The sequence below is a fragment of the Gymnoscopelus microlampas genome (genome assembly GCF_963454915.1).
Source record: "Gymnoscopelus microlampas genome assembly, chromosome: 6".
NCBI lineage: Eukaryota > Metazoa > Chordata > Actinopteri > Myctophiformes > Myctophidae > Gymnoscopelus > Gymnoscopelus microlampas.
The window spans coordinates 12,514,947-12,536,882 of NC_139943.1; the positions used below are offsets into that span (position 1 = coordinate 12,514,947).

Below are 21,936 nucleotides of genomic sequence, written 5' to 3' on the forward strand. Positions count from 1 at the left end.
CCACCCGTCAAATGATATGTAATTATTCCCCTCGACCTGCCTTTGGCCTATAATTACTGCACTGGGTCTGCTGTCCTGTGATAAACTGACACGGGAGGAGGGAGAGAGAGAGAGAAAGAGGAGAGAGAGAGAGAGGTGTGGGGGGTGTGGGGGGGCACATGTAGGATGTTGAGACATGGAAATGGAGATGGCCGTTTAGAAGGAGGGGGTGAAAGGCTATAGGACGATGAGAGGAAGGGGTCTTTTCTGCACCCCCTCCCTGATGTCCTTGGGTTATTATAGGGATTAGGAGGATGCCCAGAAAGCGTTGCAATTTCAGCTACAATCCCCACCCCTCCTTAACTTAACCTTAAAAGGTAGGCTAAGTGATATTCCTTTGTTAAAATAAGTGTTAAATAGTTCTATATTCAGATACAAACACGCTATAGCTCATTGCTATAGCGTGTTTGTTCGGTAACAGGAGTCTCCATTTCTCTCCTGCTCTTTAGTAAACAGAAAATTCATTTTCAGGTCGGGATACCAATTTTCATCCAATCAAGAGAGAGAACTTAACAAGTGAAATTGGAAGTGATGGCACTAAGAAAGGAGCAGACCAAATTGGAACTGGAACACTTTCAAATTGATGCTGATAAATGGGTATACTCTCTCCTGATTGGCTGAAGTATTTGGCTTTTTCCTGGTGGAAAAAGCAGACAGTGTCTTTAGTTTCCTCTGAGATTCTGTGAGATTAGCGAAAGAGAAGAGGTGGGAGGGGATGGGGAGCAGAGATAAGGTTCAGGAAGGACATTAATCATGGCTGTGACCAGTGCAAACGTATGGAGAAAGAATCTGTTTCTGAGGTTCTGAGAGAACTGTGACTGTAGTTTTTAACCACTTAAACCCTCTAGTCTCAGAAACTGACCTGAGTTGCAGCTGTAGTCCGAACACTTCCCCCCCCCAGTCTACGCTAATGTCTTCGACAAAAATAGTCGATCTACATTCTACAAGCTTGTAGATCGGCCATTTTGGGCTAATGTCCCCCCAGAATATGGATGGTGGGTTCAAGTGGTTAAAATATGAATCAATGATGATGGATAATGCATTATTAAAACAAAACAGGACAGTGTGCATGCACATCATCCAGATGTTTCCAGCTGGTAGAGGGATTCAAACCAAGAAGGTTCCGGTCACAACTGCTCTCTAACTGTCTGGGTTTACCGCTGTGTGTATATCCATGTTAAAAGTTTGCACGGCCAAATTGTGAGAATGGGAAGAGATTGGTGTGGAAAGGATGATTAGTTTGACAGTGTGTGAGCCACTCGGGGGCAGCACTTGTGAAGTTTAGATTTTGCATCAGCCAAGGGCAGTTCTCAGCCGCACAGATACACTCATGCATGCATGCATGCGTGCATGCACACGCACTCATGCATGCGTGCGTGCATGCACACGCACTCATCCGCCCACACCCACCCACGCACTTCATTTAGAGTAACTTTACATGACCCACAAGTCAACCGCAAATCGACAAAGACATCGTAGCTTCGAACTACAGGCCATGTTTGACAGCATTATGTCCAGAACTGTTTTCAGGATTCAAGTGCAAAAATAGCAAAAGTAGCAGATCTGCAAGCTCAAAACGCTGCACGACGTGACGCGTTTTGAGCTTGTAGATCTGCTTGTAGATACAGTATATCTGCTGCTTTTGATACTTTAGTTTGACCCTGTAGTGTAGTATGATCAAGTAGGGCGTTAATTTACGAAAAATCACAAAAAGTTAGAATATGGAGAGGTTTCTGCCCGACAGCAACGATATTCTACACTGTCCATATTATAAGACGTGGCCGAGAACAATACTTACTCCTCACGGGTCTAAGAAACACACAGTCCTGTTCACTAACTGTTGGACTAAAAACCACCAGGCCATGACGTCTCTAGTATGCTTTTTTTTCCTCCATGGCAAATCAGCCACTAACCAGTGAGGACAGGATAAGCACATAAGTACACGGGGACGTATGAACTGTGGAAACCGCCGACACGATTCCCCCCCCTCCGTGGGGAAGCCACACGGTCTCTCCACAGGAACAGAGCCAGGGCCCCCTGGTATCACCCGGCTTAGTCGCTGACCACACACACACACAATTCTCCGCCACCACCGACGACCGAGGAATGAACAGCAATCTAACTACTTGGGGAGGGGGGGTTGGGGGGGTAACAAAATACATAAACCATGCTTCCAGTCTAGGATTGCTGAGGTTTACCTCAAAAAGGCTCGACTCCACCACTGGGTGGGGGAGCGGGGGTAAACTTGGAGCCACTACAGTAGCGAGTAGCTTACCCCAACGGGAAGCCCTGCTAGCATGGTGATTGACTTGCTGATTGACATAGCAAAACAAGGTTCCCTCTGTGTCACAGAGCTCGACTGATGCCAGGTTTTTGGGTCCGATGTCTATCTTGATTTGAGAGTCCTATAGACCATTGGTTCTCAAAGTGGGGTCCGTGGACCCCCAGGGGTACTTGAGGGGGTTCCAGGGGGTCCCCAGCTAAGATGGATAGGAACCAAATGGACCTTATGGGTCTGTACACTCTCAGAGTTAAATTAACATTGATTTTACAATATGAATTGTGGTCCAAGAGATAGAAATGCCATTAAATGGGGGTCTAACTAGGGGTCCTTGAAATTAAAATGGTTGAGAATCACTGCTAGAGCCGTAAAAAATCTTCTCTTATGGGGAGTCTCTGGCTTATCTTTTCAAATGGGGGTCCGCGGGCTAATAAGTGTCAATTTGGGGGTCCTTGACATGAAAAAGTTTGAGAACCACTGCTATAGACCAGTGGTTCGCAAACATTTTTAATTTCAAGGACCCCCATAACTCTGAGAGAATACCAGAATGCTGGCCCCGGGTCAAATCCGGCGACCTCGGAAACTGTCGCCACTAAGGTAATCCTAAACGTAACCTCAGTGAAACTATGCCTAAACCTAACCTTATTCCTAACCTTAACCTCAGTTAAACAAATACCAGAATACAAGAACCACTGTCGGCGAGCGGTCCGCAGGAAAAATGGGGGCGAGTTTGTTTTGGACCGAGCCTTACTTTTACCCTCTGAGAGGGCCCAAATGGAACCAAATGGACCGTTTTCGGCCTAAAATGACATGCCCAGAACAGGGTTGAGAGTGGTAAAAAATCTGGACACGTCGACCACCAGACAGTGCTAACAATGTCCAACATATATCATTGCTGTCGGGCAAAAAACCTTGTATCTCCATGTGTTGAATGTTTATGTTTTTTTCGTAAATTAATGCCCTACGCTACTTCATCATACAAGAGTGTCACACAAAAGTAGTGAAAACATTAGATCTATAAGCTCACAATGCGTTGCGTTACAAGGTTTTTCCACCCTACACCAACAATGACAAATGCGCTATAAAGCAACTAGGATGACATGTACTGTACATATTTGTGTTGTATCAATTTATTGTAATTGTTATCATTTTGTCCTTTAGTTTCTGGGAGTGACTGACTCCATGAACCACATGGGAGACTCCAGAGATGTTTGCCTCGTTCTGTCTCATTTACTTTAGGGGTAAAACCCCACTCTTTATTTTGATGCTAACCCCAGTGCGCTAGTAAGCTGAAAAGTAAACCAAATTAGAGACAAATCCGCCCAGAATTAAGTGTTATCACTTAGAGAGCTCCCAGCGCAGTAACCAGGGATTTACTGAGGCTTGTACAACTGTTTACAATGGCCAGTTAATTGGCTGGTTTCACTGGGGGGGGATTTAGAGACACAGGTTTTCAAAGTGGGGTCGGCGGCCCCCAGCGGGAGCTGCCAGGGGACGCCAGGGGGGTCAATTGGAAAGGAGAGGGGGGGGGGGGAACAAAAATCTGGAAAAAATATATTTATACTGCATAATTAGATATTGATATTATTGTTTCAGTTTAACATTTTTCAAAATTGCGAAAACAGCAGATCTACAAGCTCACAACGCATCGTAATGTGACATGCTATTTTAATTTGTATTACTTTTTTGATGAGAACAGGGGGACAGACAGACAGACAGACAGACAGCTAAAGAGACACAGAGAGAGACAGAGTCGGAGTGAGACAGAGACAGATACAGAGAGCACCAGGGAAAGGTAGACAGAGGAGAAGGCAAAAAGATAGAGCGCCAGATAGAGCCAGAGCCAGTTGAAAGATGAACCGTTGAAAAAGAGAGAGAAAGAGACACTAAGTGCAAAGATATGAAGACCAGAGGCCTCAGAGAGCTGGAAGCAGAAGAGGGCTATCCTGGCTGGTACTCTGGGCTCCGCTCCCACTCAATGTTCTCTCTCATTAGGCAAAGCCAGTTTCTCAGGACTGGGGTCAGTGCCTGGTTCAACATAATGCAGTCCTCCTCAACGCCCCTGCCTGCTAACCCTCCTGCTAAAAGCCAAGGAAACGGAGCCAGACAAACATTTACTAGATGACACAAAGCTCAGCGCACAAAGTAAAGCCTGATTTATACTTTGTACGGAGGGAAAGACCATAATGTGTTGTGGAGGTGCCACGCTATGGCCTTGTAGATCAGCGTGTGAGAACGTTGTACGATGGGAGCTTAAATAGGGCATAACGAGGAGTAAACATGACAGGAGCCACACCTATACCTGGGCTCTATCGTTGTTGTCGGTGCAGAAACCTTGTATCTGCATATTTCAACAACTTGTTTATGTTTTGTTGTAAATTGATACCGTACACATTGATACAAGAGAGTCGCACAAAAGTATAGTGAAAATATACCGGGGTTCGGGGCTCTCTCCAGGCTGGCAGAGGGAGAGTAGCGCCCAGGATTATAGCATAGGCATTTGGCACTGGGTGAAAAAATGGGTTACAAAAATCGTGGGATAAACTTTTTGATCAAAAAATTAAATGAAAGTATAGTGAAAAAAGCAGATCTACAAGCTTACAACAAGCTTGTAGTTTGGTTATTTTCACTATTATAAATATATATTTTTTTTTAATAACGGTTTTGGACAAGGTTTCCTTACCCGACAGCAACGCTACGCTAATACCTTCATCAACTCAAAGAGGATTGGGGGCACGATGAATGGACCTCTGGCACATGAAGAGACAGCGTACTAAAGCGGAGGGAGTTTAAAAAACAGGGGGCGACAACGATGTCAGCTCTGTGTCGCTTTGCTCCCTGGAAAGAACTGAAGAGCGGAGCTGAGTGTTTACAGGTTTCTAGGGAACGTTCTGCGCGTCCTTAATTTGGCAGAGGCACTCGTGTTCCTGAAGGCTGTGTGGGGCGTATAGCATTTTAAATGCATCCAAACATGACTTCAAGCCCCGTTTGTGTTCATCACTGCATAGGGTCGGAGCAGAAGGAATCGATTCCATCACATTTGGAAACGTTTCCGGAACCGGTTCTTATCACCCTGTCAAGAGCTGATTCAAACGTTTTTTTTTTTATTTCAAGGACCCCCATAACTCTGACTGTGTACACGCCAAATGGACGGGTCCATTTGGTTCCATGTGTACACTCTCAGAGTTACAGGCCTGTAAGGGTCCATTTGGTACCCCTCCCGTAACCCAAGTAACCCACATTTTTTGTGAAGGCCAAAATGATATTGATTTTTTGAGTGGTGCCGAAGGCAACCACTCCTATATCTGGCTTTGTCCGTGTGTCCGTATGTATGTATGTATGTATGTCCGTGTGTCCACCAAGCTAACATTGGTCAAGCATCACGTGACACGTGACAATATGTTGAAAGGGTGTGCTTTGATTGGCTAGCGAGACGCATGACGAAATAGAGCCCTATAAATAGGTGTGTCACTTCGAAACATTGTTTACATGTTTCGAAGTGACATCAGTGCCATCAGCCAAGCTAACATTGGACATGTTAGCTTTGCTGATTGAACATGTTAGCCAAGCTAACATGTTCTAATCCTTAGATGTTCTAATCTAAGAATCAGAACATTTCTAGAAAACTATGGTTAAAGATAGGGTAAGTGATTTCCTTTGGTTAAAATAGCACGGGTCTGCTGGCGGAGACTTGTGCTCCGAGGAGCACATTTTCTAGTCTGTTTTCTTTGTCTGTCCACAAACATTGATGACAACATCAATACAGGGGTCAATACGGGGCTCATCAAAGGCACCACTCACTTCACACAGGGTGTGATTTTTTTTAAATATAGGGACCGTTAACGGGAACCGTTAAGGAATCGGACCCATTAAGAGGGAATCGATAAGGAACCAGACTCGTTAAAATCCTAAAAGGATCCCAACCCTACACTGTCTAAATGTCCAAAATGTCAGCTTTGCACTGCGATCCATTACATCTTCATTAGCCGCCATGTGCTTTACTGCATACGGCAGTGTGTCTTAGCCCCCCATCTGCTAAAGCTGTTGACATACTGTATGTGCACAGGCAACACCTTCTCCGTATACAGTGAGCTATTAGTATTAGTATATCATATTATGTTGTAACCTGAGCGAAGGGGGAGATCTTACCGTACTCTGCGTCATTGAAGGTCCCCGCCAGGGTCTTACACGATGAGTTGTCCCCGCCACACACGCCACACTTGTCATTCTTGGCTTTGGAGTTGAGAACGTGGTCGCAGCCCGCCTGCTGTGGATTCACAGACAAGGAGAAAGTTGCAATATGGATTTCGTTCAGTGTTCATTTTGATTTAGTTTTAGTCACAGTCTTTTGAATAAAATTCCATTTAGTTTTAGTCATATTTTTGTCATTTTTAGTCAGACCACGAGGGGAGGTAAATGCTAAAAAATGGTAAAAAAGGAGGTGTAATTCGCTGCTGCCGTTTACCCTTTTTCTCCTTTGTGCATTTGTAATTTATTGTTTAAATTCTTTATGTTGATGAATTGAAATCATAGCATCACAATGGAAAGTCCCCAGGACTTTTTTGTGTTATCCTTTTAGCCGACTGTACCTCGTGCTGTCTACATTTCTGACATTTCAATGTTCTAGTTTTAGCCTAGTTTCAGTTGACAAAATATCGTAAAATGTATTCGACTAAATGCACAGTTGATTGAGTGCGTGCGTGTGTCTATCTATTCGTGTTTGGTTTTGTGTCTAGATACCCGACAAAGGCCTTGAACGCAGATGTCGTAGGTGTCTGGGCCGCACGGCGTGCCGTCGATGACGCGGTCCTTCAGCTGATAGTAGGCCATGGTCCCCATAACCCGACAAAAGAGCTTACATCGATCCTTCATTAGAACTGCATGGGGGAAGAACAGAGACAGAAGAGTTGACATCGATCTTTCATTAGAACTGCATGGGGGAAGAACAGTAACAGAGGAGACAAACAGATTCACAGCTCACAAGAGTTAACCACCTAAGCCCTTATTTTATATTGCTGTCGGGTACAAAACCATTCTTTTTTCATTACTATTTTAAAAAACATTTTAAAATAGTGAAAATAGCCGATCTACAAGCTCACAACACGTCGCGCTGCGACGTGTTGTGAGCTTATAGATCTGCTACTTTCACTACTTCTGTCGTACTGTGTGACAGTCTTGGTGAAGTGGGGCATTCATTTATGAAAAACACACAAAAAGTTGAAATATGGAGATACGAGGTTTCTGCCCGACAGCGTACAATGGTGTTGTGCAACAAAAATAGCCGATCCACAAGCTCGGCGACGCGTCACACTACGATGGTTGTGGAGCTTGTAGATCCGCTACTTTAGCTATATTCAAAATAGTAAATAGTAAATGTTTGGAATTCTTTGAAGAAGTCCAAATATATTTCACAGTCTATGTCCAAAATCGGTACGCCAGGTCGAACGTGGTTATTAGGACTTATATACATAGATAATAAAAGTAAGTAACACGGGTAATAAGAGTCAAAATATTCAACATACTTTACTTGGCTCTGGCCTATAGTGGAAAAGAAAACGACCGCAAACGTATTTACATTTTTGGCAATGGGATCCGCAATCGAGCTGGATTAACCCAAAATTATATCAGTTGTTTGGAGAAATCACTCTCTATTTGACAGCCTACTGATGCCGGAGCTCTGTCTCTGTTTGCTTGTACAGCATGAAACTAGATGAATGAATCGTTCACAGAGGGACTTGGACGCTGCCGCTCCCCCGGCCAAATCTCGGTGGTCTTTGCCAGATGGCAATCTGTCTGCAGTGTTAGCTCTAAGCAAACCATCCCAGTAAAGGAACGGGATACTTTCTACAGCAGGGCACCCGGCCAGGGGACTGATATGTGGGTTGGGGGCCATGTGCTCTGTAGACCCCCCCCCCCCCTTCCTATCATGGCCATGACTCAGTGAAAGGAATAGTTTCTGTCAAACAACATCCCACGTCGAAGGGGGAAGAGAATTTGTCACGCCGGACAAAAATGTGGAATGGGGAAACCTGCGGAATTTTAGTTTTATCTCATGTCTTTACATTGATGATAATAAGGCATTTGGCACAATTCTGCATTCCTCTCAAAAACGTTTTTTTTCCCCCGCACTCCCTAACTCCCTTTGATATGATTTATATCATTTTTACATTGAGAAAAAAAGACTATCTATGAACTAAAGGATGCATGTCATAATTCTTCAAGCTTCCTCTGGGAATTCCTCCACTCCACTGCATGGATTTAATGTATCTTAGAAAGTGTGGGCATGGACTATAGAACAGATAATGATAATAATTAAAGGTAGGGTAAGTGATATGTTTTGGTTAAAACAAAAGTTTTTTTGTTAAAAGCTTAAAGCATTATACAATTCTGATAGTAATCATTGCTGTAGAGTTTGTTCAGTAACAGGGGTCTTCCTGTCTCTCCAGCCCTTTGATAAACAGAAAATGCATTTTCAGGCATAAGTGGCAACATTTGAGAGTACCCATTTATCAGCTTAGTTTTTATAGTGTTCCAGTTCCAATTTTGTCTGCTCATTTATTTTTGTCATCACTTCCAATTTGACTTGTTTAATCTGTATCCTGTTTGAGTTCTCCATCCTTATTGATTGGATAAAATTGGTATCCTGACCTGAAAATGCATTTTCTGTTTAATAAAGAGCTGGAGAGACATGGAGACTCTATAGCAATGAGTTGTACCAGAATATATTGCTGTTTAAAATGTAGTTTAACCAAAGACAATTACTTACGGTACCCTACCTTTAACCACTTAACCTTAGCCTATATACTTCATTGACCTTTGTTCCCGAGGGATCTAAACTATAGCCTGGTATGGCCAAACTAATATCACTGGGGCTATTTTTTTGCACTGGCAGATTCGTCTGGTTGTCAGGCTATCTATACTAGGTCTCCTCCTTTTTTTCTCATTACACCAAACCTCTACGCCAAAAATAGCCAACCCACACAGCTCACAATGTGTTGCATTGCGATGCGTTGTGAACTTGTAGATCTGCTAGTTTGGCTGAATGTTCACCCGCAGAATAGGGCCACTAGGGTTCATGTTGTTAAAGATATAGACAAAGATATTGACCTCAGAGGGACGCATGGTCAATTATTACGGTGTATGAAGTATGCATTCCCCCAAACCGGATCACTGTATTCAAAGCCAAAGTAACTGCATGGCTGGATGCAAATAGTGGCTATATAATACCACAAATTCCATGCATTCTAATGACACGTTGCAGGACAGTGTTTCCGACCTAAACAATACTTTGGGGACCATGTTTTTACGTTTCCTATATATTTTTTCTAAATGATTATTTCAAAAGACCTTTGTGTCTCATACCGGAACCGCTGCCAACCGGTCCGCTGGTCATCAAATTATTGGCTTAGGAATGAGACAAAAACAAAAAAGAACTTTGGGGTTCACCCAAAGTTCTTCCCTTCCCTTCCCTTTAATCCCTTTAAGCCAATTGTGTGTTGGTTTGTAAAAATAGCTGTTTGAAGGCATTGAAACTATTATTTTTGCAATGTACAGTGGTCTCTCTCCTATTTTTGTCTCCGCCAGGCTGAAAGGCATGGCGAGAGTATGTTTTGCACCCTGTCCGTGTGCCTGTGTGTCTGTGTGTGTGTCCTTCTGTCTGTGACCAGCTAATCTCCGGCACCATTGGCCCGGTCACTGCGAAACACACTCCCTGGATGCCAATTCAGAACCCCTGGCCTGAATTTTTCAGATTGGCCTATTATAGAGCCACCAGGAGGCCGATTTGTGCGAAACACATTATTTTGATACTACTCCTACATCTGTCTGAAATCTGTCCGCTTTCCCATATTCCATCCTGATCGCCTAAAATTAGCTTCCAAATCGTTTTGAACAAAATGCCTCAAATCATGAACGCAGCATGCCATTTCAGTGAAATTTTCCACACATATTCCCACTAGGCCGAGGAAGAAATGACACCCTTTTCACATTGGCCTGTTTTAGCCCCACCAGCAGGTCTAATTTAGCAAAACATTTTTTCTTGTACAAAATGCCTCAAATGATGAATGCAGTGTCCGATTGCCGTGAAAGGCCTAAGAAGAAATGCCACCCAATTCACATTGGCCTATTATAGTGGCACCAGGAGGCCACAATAACCTACCTGACCTGGCGGAGACCTGTGCTCCGAGGAGCACTTTTTCTAGTTTTGCATTGGATTTTTGCCTCCATGGGAACCCAAGGACTTTTTCTTTGTGGGTCTGGAGCTGAAACAGTTTCAGTAAACACAAACAGTGTTGGGATAAGGATTACAGTGTGTGTGTGTGTGTAGTACTGTGTACTCACTGCCACTGTACTTGGGGACCCAGCGGACGGTGGGAGGTAGACCGTTGATGTTGAAGTGCTTGCCGTCGAAGTGGGAGCACTGCTCCTCCCGGAAGTCCTTCTGCCCTCGCGGACACGGCTCTGTGTTGCACGAGCGGAACTTCATCCTGCGCCCCACGCAAAACTTACCGCCGTTTCTTGGCCTGGAAAGTAGAAAACATGGGCAGATGATTAAAAATAAAAGACTTGCAAGTTAGCTTTGATTGAAGCTTATTGAATTTGACTCACAGGGCTTAAAGCTCACAGAGGTTTTATTTATGGCTCTTGTTGCTTGTTTAGTCTCATTAGATTCTTACTCAAGGTATGTTATGGGTTTGGACTGTTTAAGCACAGCTTTGTTATGTCTGACTCCGTGTTGCCATATCCGCTTATTATAAGCGACTTTGGGCTTGTTTTTTCTGTAAAGTCGCTTGTAAATATTGGTAGTTGCGGGTTGCGTTTTTTGTTTGGGGGGGGCATGTTTCTGAGGTGTAGTTGCTTACTTGGGCTTGCTTCCTAATGTTGTTTAAATCCCCCAAATTAAAATGTATTTGACCCCCTTCTGAAAATATTTTGTGTCAGGGATCTTGATGCTATTATTAAGTCATTTAGCTGGGGACCTCCTGTGTGTGTGCGTGTGTGGGTGCGTGCGCGTGTGTGTGTGTGTGATCACGGGTCCTAGTCGCTTCTTGCTTTCGTAGAACCAGTCTGCTTGTTTCTCTCACAAGCAGACTCACACAAAAAATCTGGCAACACTTGACTCTTCTCCTTACTCGGGCTTGTTGCAGTCTCTGGCGGTGCTCCGGGTGCCTCCGCCACAGGACCGGGAGCAGGCGCTGTACGGCCCCCAGGGGCCCCACTCCCCGTGCACGGGCCGCAGGTCCAGCTCCTTGTTCACGCACATGCCGTGTCTGCAGTACTGCCAAGGAAAAGAGATGCATATAGGAATTACACAGGAGATGAAAACACACAAATATAGACACACACGTAGAGATGCACTGCAGCGCGACAGCTTAGCTAACAACACTGTAGTGCAGGGGTCTCAACGTTTTCCAGGCCAAGGACCCCCCTTTGCTGAGAGAGAGATGAAGCCGACAATAGCCGATCTACAAGCTTGTGAGCTTGTAGATGTACTATTTTCGGCTAATGTTCCCCACCACACAAAGATTTGGCGGACCCCCTGTAGTAACTCTGTGGACCCCTAGGGGTTCCGGGCCCCCTGTTGTAGAGCTCAAGACCCTGGTGTTAGATAGGAGTGTGTGGAGGGCAGCGATTCAGGGGTCCCGAGTTGGTGTGGGCTAGACCGCACTCTCGCATCACATCTCATAGAGACACAAGGCACTCAATACGAAGTACGGATTGTCAGCTTGTACTGTGTTATTGTCTATTTTCAGCAAAGAGATGTTCAATGCAGCTTCAGTGCAGGTTTAGTACACACAGCTGCCAGTGTTGTGTGTCTGTGTGTCCCCGCCCCCCCCCCTCACTGACTTAATCCATTGTTTAGACGAGAAACTATAGTTTTAAAAGAAAACTTTGGGGGATGAAGCTACAGTAATCCTGCTATCGTTTACCCTGGAGGAACGCTTCCAACTCCTCCAGCTGTGGAGAGAAGAGAGACATAGATGGGGAGCGAGACAGGCAGACTGACTGACAGACAGACAGACAGACAGACAGACAGACAGACAGACAGACAGACAGACAGACAGACAGACAGACAGACAGACAGGCAGACAGACAGACAGACATCTCAGACCATGAAGACACTCACTGCAACATTTCCCATTGATCAGTCTTTATTGTGAAATAACCAGAATGCTACCAAATTAATTCTGTTTAAAGCTGAAATCTGTACATTGTATGTGCTCTCCAGAGACATAATTGCAACGATGTCTGAACTATAATAATACAATAAAGATGGTGGCGCATGTCAGCTTCAAATAACGTATCGACATCGTCAACCACCAGTAGGTGTCCTAATACCTGACACCAGTGACTACATTTCTCAATGGAAGAGTACGAGAGACCACCTCCAACCACTGCACATGTGCTAGTTCTATTGGATTAACATACTCTACCACACAGATTGGTTAAAATTGCATTTTATTCATTAACATAAGTCTGGGATTGTAGATTTAATCAAATACAAATGTATTCTATTATACACTGCAGGTGAATTTCTCCTGACAAGTACCTGCCATGCTCTCAGATTTTAAGTTTTCTTGCTTTAGTCTAGATTGTGCAACTATTTCAAATGACAAAAAAAGAAACCCAAAGGATACTTATCATGGAACATTAACACACAAATGGAACATTATTTTACATTTCAACAATACATTTTGACGGCACATGAAATGTATACCTTCTGAATTTAGCCTCCATGTCAATCATTCATAAATCCCAACATTGTTTTAGGCCATTGACCACAAAATATGCGCATAAGAATATTAGTATAACGTTGCTGTCAGGCAGAAACCTTGTATCTCCTTTTTTTTTCATCATACAAGAGTCTTGCAGATCTACAAGCTCACAGCTTGTAGATCGGCTATTTTCACTATTTTAAAAATAATAACGGTCTCGGACATACTAGGTTTCCGCCCGTCAGTGACGAGAAATGGGGGGGGGGGGCTATGTGACAGCGTAATCAAACGAGGTGTAACGCACCAACGAACCCCTTGCCAAGGAGCGCTATAACAAAGCAAAGCAAACGGCGGAGCCATTTCCCCTTTTGTGTGTAACCGAATCCCCTCCTCGGTGGCTAAGATAGCAGAGGGGTCCTGTTCGGCGAAAGAATGCGGGACAAGACGGCGTCTGTCTGGGCGCACACAGCCCCGCTGTGGACAGGGGAACACAGGCAGGGTGTATGTCTGGGCGCACACAGCCCCGCTGTGGACGGGGAACATAGGCAGGGCACGAGGCACCAGTGGCACCGCGATAAGAAGACTCTAGGAAACCCTAGAGTTGTGATAACAAAGGGCCAACACAAAGCTCATTACTGGGCCTGACTTCAGGAGCAAATATTATTCAATATACATTATTTATATAACCTATATATAACCTGAAGACAGGATGCTGCTTTGGGGATGCGAGTCTTTTGGCTCTTAGTGGTTTTCAAAGTGGGGGGGGCCACTAGGGGGTGCCAGCGGGGCCAAATGGAAAGGAGTGGAAAATGAAAAATAAAAAATAAAAAATAATAATATATAACATTATTGTGCCAGTGTACCCACTTTCAACATGGTATCCCTGTTTTAGGCATGTTGTTAATGTGCTAAAAGTTCAAAAATTGCAGAAATAGCAGATCTAATTAAATGCTCACAAGAGCTTAGATCAGCTGTTTTTTTCTAAAAAGCCATTTGGCAATAGGATAGGATATCTATTTGGGGGTCCTTGGCATGGAAAAGCTTCGGAATCTCTGGTCTATGATGCTGCTGAAAACATATTCAGTCAAGAATATTCTGAGTGGTGTGGTATCTCTCGGGATGAGAAAGAAACATAATCATCACTATCGGGCAGAAACCTCGTATCTCCATATTTCAACCTTTTGTTTTTGTTATTTCCCGTAAATTGTGAAAGAACGTGTTGTGAACTTGTAGATCGACTATATTCACTATTTTATGTTTTTTTTAAATAATAACAAACAAGCCCGACAGGGACAATATTATGCTCATTCCAAAGGGACTTGTCCTGTCTATATACAGTATTATATAATATATATAGTCTACTCTACTATGAGACATAATAATCTGTGACTTCAGGCAGAGCAATAAGGTGAGCCTCTGTGTTTTTGCACGCCCACCACTCCCCCTGTCGAACACAGAGTGCAACAGTGCAAAACGACCTCTAACTTGGATTCATTTTCCACAATTACACTATTAAAACCAGGGAGCAACAATCAATCAAAATCCACCTAAAAAAGTCATCAGGGCAGACGAGAAAGAAAGCCAAGTTGGCCAGTAATGTGCTTGTGCGCGTGCGTGTGTGCGTGTGCGTGTGCGTGTGCGTGTGCGTGTGTGTGTGTGTGTGCGTGCGCATGCGTGCGTGTGTCTGTCTGTCTGATCGCAAACAGCCATGACCTCGGGTGCACACCTGCAAAGTATGCAAACACGTACAAGCAACACACACACATGGTCAGCTAGCTAGCAGTGCTGCCTGTGTCTATGTAAGTGCGCAACACATTTGAACGTGTAATGATGGAGTGTAAAGTCTACGCACAACGACAGACAGGTGTTAACCGCTGCAGGCTCACAGGACTAAACAACCCACAAACTGTTTCCACCATAACCTAACCCCAGACATGGCTTGAGTAATGAATGACCCGGGCATTCCCCCCCCCCCCCCTTTCCTCCCTTTTCCCCAACTGCACTGAAAATGCAAAAAAAATAAAGTGAGAGAGCAGCATTAGTTGATGAATTTAATCCATTCAATCCAGGAATATATATATTTTTAAGCAAACATTTGTAACTCAAATCTTTGCTGAAGATGGGGGGTTGGCAGCCAAATATTATATAATTTTGGGGGTCCTTGACAAAGTTTGAGCAACCGCTGATATTATAGCAACATATGTTTTTTTCAAAAAACTGTTAGGATTTAAGAGTACATTTGTAGAATCCCCAGAAGCAAAGATTTGAGTTACAAAATGTTTGCTTTAAAAAATATATACATATTCAAATATTTGCACAAATTTTGCACGATTTTTAAGAAAATAGCCAAGGAAATCAAAAAATTACACAGATGCATTCCAGGATTGAGTGGGTTAAGAGTCAAAGAAATGGAAGCATGAAGGGAAACTGGCATGAGAGAAACATTCTGAGGCAATTTCCTGAGACATTCAGGGGAAGTGAGCAGTTTGGGGCAGATTGACTTCTAGCTTTAGATAAATACACCGTTGCTACTGAGAGTGCCCTAAAAATAAAGAACCACCCCCAAAACCACTCAAGCACCCCCCCACACCACACACACACACACACACACACCTCAGCTCAGGGACTGTCAGCCAAGACCCGAGCGTCCCCTTATACCCCCCCCCCCTCCCCCACCCAACACCCTTTCCATGGGAGATTGTGAGGGGCTGAGACTAGAGACCACCGCAGTGCAGCCAGCCCTGAGTGGAACCTGAGGAACTGTCAAACATGAGGCGGACTGGCTGTCAAACAGGGACCAAAGAACCTGTAAGCCTTTAAGGCATTCCGCCCCCCCCCGCTCCCCTCGCCCCCACCCGCCGCTGGTTCCATGTGTTTACAGCCATTTTGTTTGGCTTGAAAAGGTGATGCGGGTGAAAAGAAGAAAGAAAGACCCAACCAAGAAGAAACATCTGTGTGGGATCCGCGTGTGTGTGTGTGTGTGTGTGTGTGTGTGTGTGTGTGTGTGTGTGTGTGTGTGTGTGTGTGTGTGTGTGTGTGTGTGTGTGTGTGTGCTCGCACACAACTGTGCACGTGAGAAGAGGGGGCATGCTCGCTCAAGAGTTTGGAGGCATCTGGAGGCCATGCTCAATTCCAATTAGCCCCTCTCTGTCCGAGGAGGACAAATACGGCCGGAGGAAATGCTGACGTGAAAGGCAAGAGGCTGTGGAAGGCCTTCACTACAGCACCACACCAATGGATCTTACAAAGGTTGTCAAAAATGTGTGCCCTCAATTGGGAGCACGGTGAGACATTTAAGGGTCTTGTGAGAGAAACCTATCCAGCTGTTGCTCGCATGTGTTTCAAATTAGGAATTTCACACATTACACACATACGCACGTGCACACTCACACTAACACACACACACACACACGTGCGCGCGCGCGCACACACACACACACACACACACACACACACACACACACACACACACACACACACACACACACACACACACACACACACACACACACACACACACACACACACACACACACGTAAACACATACTGTATATACACAACTCCCTCACCCAACTCCCAAAGTACGTATACTACTGTATGTACATATATTCTTATATTTCTGGGCGCTCAGTGTTCCGTGGGGGAGGGAAGCCGGGGCGGGGTAGGGTGTTGGGCGGGAGGAGGAGTGAGATGGAGGCTCTACGTCCTCCCGGTGGTGGCTCCTCACTATGGCAGGTGAAGCCAGTAGGCTCCAATAGCATTGACGACACACATAAATGGACGTGAGGAGGAATTAATTGGCGTAGCGACTAAATTGAGGATTAAAAAGGGATAAAAAGAAACAAACAAACAAAGGAGTAGGGTGCTGTAACCCAGTAACACAGTATTTAGAAGGAGTAGGGTGTTGTAAGCGCTGCAGCATCTGCTCCCAGGTCATCAGCTGGCTGCTCTGGAAGTTTTAGCGCCCTGTAATTGGCAGGAAGCTACACAGGGGGAGCAGCTCATTTGTGAACCTAAGCCATACATCACTGCAGGAATGAGAGGGCAGGGGATTGATTTAAAAAGGCCCTCTCCCCAGCTCTTTCATTTTGACACGTACGTTTCCAAAAGGCATCACCTTTCATGTCTTTCCAGGTCTTTCTCACAGCTCGGGATTTGGCGTTCACTTTGGCCACGACAAGACTGATTTAGGGTCTAGACCTCCCATTTCTAGAGAGATCTGTTTTAAGATAACACCTTTATAGATGGATCTCCTTTCAAGAGAGACACCCTTTACAAAAGTGACCCCTTTTTCTAGAGAGATCACTTTCACAGAAGAGACCTAGATCTCTACGAGAGACACACTTTCTCATAGAGAGAAGCCCTCTTTCAGAGACTCAATTTCTGCAGACCGAGACCCCCTTCATAGAAGAGTCCCCCCTTTCTCCCATTTTTCACATTTTTTTAAACACAATTTTTTTTCCAGACGAAGGACCTAAAATCGTTTTTTTAATTATTTCTCTTACACAAATCCAGTATTTTATCTCTTCATTTTCTTTTTACAATACTGTGTTTTCTCTTATCCTCCTTTCAATACAGTAGCAAATGACTGAAAACTAATCTTTTAACAATTCTCTTACAAATAGCCTGTATTGTCTTTTGCCCTCTGCTGTTTGCATTGCAGTAAAAAAAAAATAAGCAATTTAAATTGTCACCAGTTTGAATCGATTTGAATCGATTTAAGATAAATCGCTATATGCCTAACAGGTATATATCAAATATATGGTGCTACTTGTGATATTCACACTATACATTCTTCTAATAACGTTGACGGCATAATTATGAATGGTTCAGGGTTTACCTTACAACAGACAGACAGAGAGAGACTTGACGGAGCCATAGTTTGAGATTGTTTACAGAGCTCTGCATGGGAGGGCTGGCTGCCACTGGGAACAAGTGCAGCTAGAACTGAACCCGAATTACACAGACTCATCTTTCAGCCCAAGCATGCATATTTCCTCTGTTCAACGCATACTTCCACTCTTTCCTCATGTTTCAAGGGTAAGACAGCGAGAGGAAGAGAAGGGGAGGGGAGGGCATAACAGAGCATGATGAAATCCAAGTCACTCTTTTCTTCTACCCTTCTCTCCTCTAACTCTTCTCTTCTCTATTGGTATCATTATGAAAACACATTTTTCCAAGGTTTTAAAGGAAAAAAATACCATAAATAATGTATTACGTATTTAAACCCATTAAGACCGGGGAAAGCATCTGTCACTTTAGATTTTAACCACTTTAACCATTATCTTATACTTTGGCTATTGAAAATAGCAGATCTACAAGCACAGAGTGCAGATCTACAAGAACCGAATGCCGTGCTGCATGTGAACTATGCACGAAAACGAATTTCACCCACTTTTTTCCTTCTGTAAACCTGTGATGTGACAATAAAGCTGATTCTGAGTGTGTAGATCTATTTTTGGGAAAATCATGAAATTTTGCTTCAGGGGATTATACAAAATGTCTTCTAAATCCTAACAGTTTTTTTGAAAAAACTTATGTTGCTATAGCCTATAATATCAGTTACGCCGATAATAATGGGATTGTCCGGCCTGATGTTATTAGTAACATCTCCTCTCACTCCCTCTCCTCTCCTCTCCTCTCCCATTCCATCCCGTCCTATCCCTGCTTGTCTCTTTGTGTCGAAGCGGAGTAGAAGAAAAGATGTCATTACCATGAATGAGTGGCTTGGCATCCATCAGCTGTGTCATTCACCTGTACTTTGAGAGACACTTTTACCTTTGGTCTCGTCCTCTCTCATTTCACGTCCACTAACACACGCCTACGCTCTTTCAACAAGCCTCCGCTACGGTACACTAACAGTACAATACAGGTGTTAGGATACGGATAACAACAAAGGGATATTGTACTGTACACAGTAAAACGCCAGAGCGTTAACCACATGAACCCTATAATAACGGTCCCTGGACTGATGGGGCATGTCATAAAAGGTGAATACTCTGCGAAAATAGGTCAAACATTCGCTCACAGGCGAACATTCATTCACAACGACGGCGCAATGGGATGCGTTGTGAGCTTGTAGATCAGCTATTTTCACCGTGTGACGTACAAGTAGGGTTTTAAGTGGTTAACCACTTGAACCCTGCAGCATCCAATTTCTGGAGGGAACATTAGCCAAAAATATCCGATAATATACAAGCTCACTTGTGAGATTTGGTTTGGCCGGAAAGATTTAGTGCAGACGAAAAAAAGTACAACTGCATCTCAAGTCCGTTTGTCTAAGAACAGAGGGTTTAAGCGCTTAAATTAAAGCGCTTTAATTTAGTTCACCCAAAAAAATACTTATTTTTATATCAATTACACGCCCCATGAAGCCTTGAATTCATGGACATTTTTTTGTTTTTTGACGCATTCCTTAGTTTTTGACACAAACCAATAATTTGATGACCGGGTGTATTTCCAGTAGGAGACTCAAAGAGACTCCTTTGAGTCTCCTACCGGATACATGAGCATCTCTCCGCCGGTCATCAAATTATTGGCTCAGAAATGCGACAAAAACAAAAAAATGAATTGAAGGCTTCATGGGGTGTGTAATTGATAGAAATAAGTAATTGTTTGGGTGAACTACTCCTTTAACTCTGAGTGTACAAATGGACCCCTTCAGGTCCAAGTATTTTACAGTGCAGCCTTCACTATTTGGCACCGGGCAAAAAGATCATGCACACCCATCTTGGTCCCTTCGGTGCTCCAACACAGTGCCAGCAATGAAAGCTCCACTCACTAGCCGCCGGACACAGCTAATTCCACCGGCAGAACGACATGAATGCTAAAACAACAATCCTCTTGTTAGCCCAAATCCACAGATATGTCTGCGATGACGGCTAATCAAAGTGGCAAACATCCTGCAAAATATATCCAGAGATTAGAGTGACACCGATACCAGCTCTCTCTCACAATCCTCCAGAGCTACGGAGCAGACACACTGTACTCACACACACACACACACACACACACACACACACACACACACACGCTTGTATTACTACACTTGTGGGGACATCAACATTTTAGGATGATGATTTTTTGAATGAAAAAAAAATAAAGTATATATATATATATATATATATATATATATATATACACAGTATATATTGTAATTTTTAACCCTAAAGCCGAAAATAGCAGATCAGTTATTTCTCGCCCCTCCAGTTGTTTACATGCGAGAGCTTCTCAAGAGTTTCTTTGAATGACTAAATATCTGATCATAATCTGAATCATTTCCAAAGTGTAAGCCTCCCCAAACCTCCCATATCCTTTTTCTTTCTTTCTTTTTACCATAAAACAACCACTTCTCTTGTGAGGAGGACTACAACAACTGTCCTCCTCACAGTATCTGATTTATCAAATTCTACTTTACTTGTTGGGACATTTGGCCCTCACAAGTATAGTGATACAACGACACACACACACACACACACACACACACACACACACACACACACACACACACACACACACACACACACACACACACACACACACACACACACACACACACACACACACACACACACACACACACACACACACACACACACACACACACACACACACACACACACACACACAGGCATCGTACGACTAGTCTGTCAGACTGCCAGGAGGCCTGAGCCAACACTTGCCGCCTTGGCCAACAAACCGCCCTGGCTCTGCTTTTTTTCAGGACCTTCACTATCTCAATGCCGATTGGCTGAAACCAGAGCAGGTCGCCACTCTGCTCCTGCATGGAATGTTCTGGAAATACAAGGAAAAAGGTTATACTTCCTGTTTCATCCCTGACTTTTATGTTGACGAGACTATATCCAGAGGAACTCTAAAAGTCTTTCCCATTTAAGTGCTTTTACTTATACTTAGTCCTTGACTTCACGGTTTTGCGTGAAATCAGAAACTATTGAATTTGCGATTGAATGATGCGAAACAAACAGGGGAAGGAAAAAATATCTACCGATTTCAACAGAACCTTCCCGTGGACAATACATTCTCAAGTCAGTCATGCTCAAAGTGGGGTCTGGGGACTCCCAGGGGTCCTTGAGGGGGTTCCAGGGGGGCCCCCAGCTAAATGATTGATAGTTTAATTGATTGATTGATTGATAAGCATACATACAAAACCAAAAATGCACATTTTAGTCAAAAGGATGGCACAAGAAATCCTAGAGGCTTATTTCCATTGCGGTCCCATAAATACAGTTAAAAACAATTAAATACATAATATTTAGTTAAGAAAGTCAGGACCATTTTGGTATTTAGAAAACTCTTTAGGGAGAACTAGAAGTTGACCCAATAATTGTTGTGACTGTAGGCAACCCATTCCATGTGATAGCTGCAGAATACAAAAAAAGAGGCCATTCCAATACTGCTTTTAACTTGCATGGAACAAAATTTGTGGTGCTTCCCTATTTATGCACATTACAAACCCTTGAAATGTATTTGCATAAATACTTGGGTGCCTTATTTTAGTAACCAAATGGACCCTTAACGGGTCTGTAACGGGAGTGGAAGTGGAAAGCAAATGGAACCATTTGGTTCACTGCATTTGGAGTGTACATATGGGTGCAGCGTCATGGCCTTAATGCATACAAAAACTGGGGGTCCTTGAAATAAAAAACCCTAATAAATAATAAACTGTGAGAACCCACAGTTCAAAGCGTTGCAGACGAAGAAACACACTCCACCAAATCGAGTGTCGACGAGAACATCCACAACAAAACATTTAGGGGGTTTATTCAAGTTCAGCCGCTACTATTAGTCTCCCCCCTTTCCCCCCCTGCCGCCCCACCACCCCCTGACCCCTCCTCCCCCCTCCTCACTGCCACCCACAGAGCACTGTCCTCTCTTCAAAG

The 21,936-nt window shown here is 43.9% G+C and overlaps 1 protein-coding gene across 1 annotated transcript in view; it reads right to left on the reverse strand.

Moving 5' to 3' along the window:
• LOC311047672 (A disintegrin and metalloproteinase with thrombospondin motifs 20) overlaps nt 1–21,936 on the reverse strand; it is a 159,128-nt gene that overhangs the window by 71,199 nt on the left and 65,993 nt on the right. Inside the window, exons 12-15 of the mRNA XM_084060470.1 lie at nt 11,452–11,597; nt 10,661–10,842; nt 7,061–7,197; nt 6,470–6,587 (exon numbers count right to left, since the gene is read on the reverse strand). Coding sequence (XP_083916596.1) covers nt 6,470–6,587; nt 7,061–7,197; nt 10,661–10,842; nt 11,452–11,597 — 583 coding nt within the window. The remainder of the gene's footprint in view (nt 1–6,469; nt 6,588–7,060; nt 7,198–10,660; nt 10,843–11,451; nt 11,598–21,936) is intronic.